The 5,840-nt window shown below is 37.2% G+C and overlaps 1 protein-coding gene across 1 annotated transcript; it reads right to left on the bottom strand.

Annotated features, from left to right (window-relative positions):
• Positions 1–2,560: 2,560 nt before the first annotated feature.
• On the bottom strand, positions 2,561–4,424 carry LOC142172686 (uncharacterized). The gene is made up of 3 exons (XM_075236358.1): positions 4,002–4,424; positions 3,388–3,666; positions 2,561–2,818 (listed from the first exon to the last, which is right to left on the bottom strand). Exons 1-3 carry the CDS (start codon positions 4,422–4,424, stop codon positions 2,561–2,563), a joined length of 960 nt encoding a protein of 319 aa, XP_075092459.1.
• Between the last annotated feature and the right edge of the window lie 1,416 nt (positions 4,425–5,840).

Here is a 5,840-nt window from a genome sequence, read left to right as displayed (position 1 = left end):
ATTGATGAGACATCCATAGTAGTTGTGCACAACATTGTCCAATAGCAATGTATTCAGCTTCAGTAGTGGACAAAGCGACTGATGCTTGCTTTTTACTGTTCCAGGATATTAAAGCCTTTCGTAGTAATTGACATGTTTCGTTTGTGCTTTTTCTATCTTCTTTATCACCTGCAAGATCAGCATCTGAAAAACCTTCTAGTATAAAAGAGTTAGAGCGAGGATACTACAATCCATAAGATACAGTTCCAATGAGATATCAAATGATTCTCTTTACAACAATCAAATGTGACTCCTTGGGAGCTGACTGAAACCTGGCACATTTACATACGCTGAACATAATATCTGGTCGACTTGCTATCAGATATAGCAGTGATCCAATCATTCCCCTATATTTGGTTTCATCAACAGGGGTGCCCTGTTCCTCTTTGTCTAGATTTGTAGCGGGGCTCATTGGAGTGCCAATTGATTTTGCATTGTTCATACCAAATTTTTGAATCAGCTCTTTTGTATATTTGGTCTGACATATAAAAGTTCCTTCTTCGGATTGTTGAATTTGTAGCCCAAGGAAGAACGTGAGCTCACCCATCATGCTCATTTCAAATTTGCTTTGCATAAGATTTGAAAATTCCTTGCACATAAAAGAGGGTTAGCACTACCAAATATAATATCATCAACATAAATTTGAATAATGAGGTTACCTTCTGATGATCGTTTAATAAATAAAGTAGTGTCTATTTTACCTCTTGTAAAGCCATGATCAATAAGAAAGGTACTCAGCCTATCATACCAGGCACTGGAGCTTGTTTCAACCCATACAGTGCTTTAGCAAGCTTGTATACATGGTATGGAAATTTTGAGTCCTCAAAGCCTGGAGGTTGTTTCACAAAAACTTCTTCCTCGATAAATCCATTTCAAAAGGCATTTTTAACATCCATTTGAAACAGCCTGAATCCTTTAAAAGATGTGTATGCCAGAAGAATTTATATGGACTCCAAACGAGCTACTAGGGAAAAAGTCTCATCATAGTCACCTCCTTCTAGTTGTGAATAGCCCTGAGCAACTAGTCTAGCTTTATTTCTTATGACCTTTCCATCCTCGTTCAACTTGTTTCTAAATACTCACTTTGTTCCGATTACAAACACATTATCAGGTTTGGGTATTAGTTTCCACACTTGATTCTTGCTGAACTAATCTAATTCCTCTTGCACGGCTTGCACCCAGCTTGAATCTTTCAGTGCTTCCTCTATCTTTTCTTGGCTCAATTTGAGAAATCAATGCAATGTTTGCTTTCTTCTTGAGAGTAGCCCTGGTTTTCATTCCTTCGTTTGGATCCCCTATAATAAATTTCTGAGGATATTCGGGTTCGCTTCTCCATTCATTTGGTCAAATTGCATTTGTAGTTGACTCAATTTGTGGATCTGGAATATTGCTGCTATTTTCACCAGTTGACTCGATCACCCCAGATGTATTAGTCGACTCTTGTGATTTTCCTTTATCCTGAGCTTCTTGAGTTTGATCTTCACCACCTGTAGTAGTTCCTTTCTCAACCAAGGGATTATTTTCATCGAATATAACATGTACAGATTCTTCTACACATAAAGTACATTTATTATAGACTCTAAAAGATCTGTTATTTAATGAATAACCAAGAAAAATACCTTCGTCACTTCTTGGATCAAACTTTCCAAGATTATCCTTACCGTTATTGTGAATGAAACATTTGCTTCCAAAGGGATGGAAGTAACTGATATTCGGACATTTACCTTTCCAGAGTTCATATGGGGTCTTCTTCAGAATTGGCCTTATGAGGCAACGGTTGAGGATATGACAAGCAGTACTTACACCTTCTGCCCAGAAGTGGTTTGGCAATGAATGTTCTAGTAGTATGGTTCTTGCCATATCTTGGAGAGTTCTGTTCTTTCTTTCCACGACCCCATTTTGTTGTGGTGAGCGTGGTGCAGAGAAATTATGAGTGTATCCTTGATCATTACAGAAGTCTTCAAAAGCTCTACTTTCAAATTCTCCTCCATGGTCACTCTAAATTTTTGAGATCAGATGTCCCCTTTCTCTTTCAACCTTTTTGCAGAAAACTTCAAAATTTCTTAAAGCTTCATCCTTATGAGACAAGAAGATTACCCAAGTGAAACGTGAAAAATCATCAACAATAACAAATGCATACCTTTTTCCTCCTATGCTCCCAAATAAGTCCATATGAAGTAATTACAAAGGTTTTGAAGTAGATACTATATCTTTATTTTTGAAAGAATTTCTGGTCTGTTTACCCATTTGACATGCATCACAAATATGAGTTCTAGAAAAATTCAATTTAGGCAAACCAACAACTAAATCATGGTTGGACAGTTTTTCAATCAAATGCATACTAGCATGACCTAGTCTCCTATGCCATAACCATGGATCATCAGACATAGAAGATAAGCAAATATGGCCATCTACCTTTTCAAAACCATCAAGTATATAAACATTTCCATACCTTTTTCCAAGAAGAATTATCTTACCTGATTCGTATTCAATAGCACAACCTATTTTCTTAAACTTTACCTCATATCCAGAGTCGCAGAGTTGACTTATGCTCAAGAGATTTTAGTCCATCGACGAGATAAACTTCAGTAATGTCACAATTGTTATTAAAGGGAATTGTTCCAGTACCGACTATTTTGCCCCTTGAATCGTCTCCAAATTTAACACTTCCTCCATCGATTTTTGTAACTTCTTTGAATAGGTTTTTATCTCCTGTCATATGACTGGAACACGCACTATCTAGATACCATTTTCCTTTGCGGCTTACTCTGTGGTGTTCCTGCAAGACAAGATGATTACTTTCTTTTAGGTACCCAAGCTTGCCTGGGTCCTGGAGGGTTAGTAGTACTAGGTTCAGAATTTTTTGGTTTCCAAACCCATCCTGACACATTTGATTTACGAAAATAACAAAAGGAATATTTATGCCTACTTTTATCACAGTAATGACATGTAGCTTCAGACTTGCTTATAGGTCTTTCATAAGTGTTTGAACTAGCTGACTTAGTTCCAGCTGGTTCTTTCCCAGTTGATTTGTAAGTCACCTGGTCCGACCGACTGGTTGACTTTGGTTCTGGTTGGTTCCTTTCCAGTCGACTTGTAAGTCGTCTAGTTTGACCTAACAGAACTATGACTGGTGGATTTGCGCAAGCTGTTGAGCTGCATTTGCAAACCCTCAAACTCTTCCTAAAGTACTTCCTTTTCAATTTCACATACTTCGTGTTTGAGTTTCCAGTCTTTAACCTCCCTAGTGAGTCTCTTAATCTCATTCATCATTTTTTGAGACTCTTTCAAGGTTGAATAAAGAATATCCTATAATTCATTACATCTTTCACAGTCATAAGATCTTACTTCACTAGTTTCACCTCGTGCCATGAAACAGTTCTCATTCTCGTCATCTGAATCGTCTTCATCTGTCCAGCATCCTGAAATTTTGTTTATTTCATTTTCCAGAACTGTCATGAAGCAAAGATTTGCTATTTTTTTGTGGTTAGAGTCATCCTCATCGCTCCAGCTTCCGAAGGATTTGTTCTTGTTGAAGCCTCTAGAGATCTTCCTTTTCAGTTCTGGGCATTCAGCTTGAATATGCCCAAATTTTTCACATTCGTAGCATTTTCCATCATTCTTGTCCTGTTCGTTGTATTGTCTAGGTCATCTTGGTGGGTATCTTCCTTTCTTTGTGTTTCTGTATCTTCTCATCAGTCCATCCATATTTCTAGACATTATAGCAATCTCTTTTTGTAGAGCTTCAGGATCATCAATTTCATTTTCAGCCATTTCAATAGAGGTTTTGAACGCAACTATTTTCTTTTTCTCTTCTTGATTTGTCTTTTTCAGATACGTTCTTTCAAAAGCAATGAATTCTCCTCGTAGTTCATCATATGATAATTGTTTAGGTCTTGAGATTCCAGTGTGACTACTTTGGTCTGCCAAGTGGTTGGCAGACTTCTGAGAATTTTTCTTACTTGATCACCATTGGTGTAGGGTTTGCCAAATGCCTTTAAGTCGCTAATTATTTTGCTAAACCTGGCAAAAATCTCTTCAAAGAATTCTCCTTCTTTCATTGATAAGAGTTCATAATCATGAACTAGCATGTTGATGTGTATTTCCTTTACTTTGTTGGTTCCCTCATAGGTGACCTCAAGTTTGTCCCACATCTCTTTGGGTGTGTCACAACTCGATATTTTCTCGTATTCTTCACCACTTATAGCATTATGAAGCAGGTTTCTTGCCTTGTTATTCACTTGTACCGCTTCCAGTTGCTCTTTTGAGTATGAATCTATATCATCAGGATCATCAAGTGGTGGAGTGCTAGCTGGTAGGGGATAGTTTTTCTTTTTGATGACTCTCCAGACTTTGACATCGTAAGCTTTAGCAAAGATTTCCATTCGTACTTTCTAGTGAGAGAAATGTTGTCCATTGAAGTATGGTGGTCTAACTTGTAAAGTTCCTTCCTAAAAAAGAGCTCCTATGATAACCTGATTTGCTATGATTTTTTCTCACAAGCTGTTAAGCAAAAGTAAAATGTGAGTCAGGCTCTGATACCAATTGAAAGTACAAGAGGGGGGTGAATTATAACTCTTTTAAAAATAATTGCTTATTAGTTGACTTATTACTTGAGTAGTCGACTAAATATAATAAATTGACAGATATAATAACAGAAAGTAAATTGCAGAAAGTAATTGCAGGAATTAAAGATACCAGGATATTTATACTGGTTCGGATTCAATGTGAATCCTAGTCCGGTCCCCTTGGGTTGCAAGGGAGTTCTCTTTAGTAAATGAGTTTCTTCCGAGTACACTTGTAGTGAATTTCACTCAGTTTCTCTAGCATTCATTTTTTATACAATGCCTCACCAGTGTTATGCTCTCTTTCTTTCCCTGACTTATTACATAGCAGATCCTAGTGAACTACAATGCTTGTTTGCAGTAGAATAAAAAGAGTGATTTTGGTTTGATCAAAGTATAAATACTAGGGATTACAACGAGGTATAAATACTTTGATGGATGGTAGAGGCTTGACAACCCAAGAGATTTGATCCCTGGAAAGAATTGATTCTTTCCAAGAATAAGGAATAAGTTGTTGCTTCTCTTGATTGCTTTCCTTCAGCAGAGATACGAATGAAGATTGCTCCTTCATTGTTGGTTCTTCCAAATGCGGTCGCGTACCAAATCTCCTCGTATCCTTCAATCTTCCGTGATTCTGCCCTTGATTTGTGACTTTACTCAAGGCTTATTTGATTTTTTCCAACTCAGCTAATCGTTGTTATTGCTGATTGATTTGTTGATTAGATTCCGCCCTGATTTGCGAGACCTTTCCAGATTTGCCGATTGTATGCTAATTGATTTCTTTCCTAATACATCATGAACCACTCCAGCAGTCTTCTTTACTTCTTGTAATTGATTTCCTGCACATGTATTTGCATCATTAAAACAAGATCTAACACCTTAGATTGGCGTACTAATAGTAGCTGCTACCCATACCGCTGATGGTCGCTCACCTAAACCTATCTATGTATATATGCTTAGAGCACACCTCCTCACCCGATAGACGAGAAAAGATATTACAGCATTTTTAACATCTGCAACTCTAGCAATTAGTTGTCATTGTTCCTTGAGTTGAGGGTCTATCGGAAACAACCTCTCTACCTTCACAAGGTAGGAATAAGATCTGCGTACAAACTACCCTCCCCAAATTCCAATTGTGGAATTATATTAGATTTGTTGTTATTGTTGTAACTCTAGCAATTAGTCCTCACATGGATTGAAGGATAGTGGGAATTTTTTTAATTTTAAGAAAGAAGT

Source organism: Nicotiana tabacum, chromosome 18 (assembly GCF_000715075.1).
Source record: "Nicotiana tabacum cultivar K326 chromosome 18, ASM71507v2, whole genome shotgun sequence".
Taxonomy (NCBI): domain Eukaryota; kingdom Viridiplantae; phylum Streptophyta; class Magnoliopsida; order Solanales; family Solanaceae; genus Nicotiana; species Nicotiana tabacum.
The sequence above is the reverse complement of the archived record's forward strand: the minus strand, read 5'-3'. Positions and strand labels throughout refer to the sequence as shown.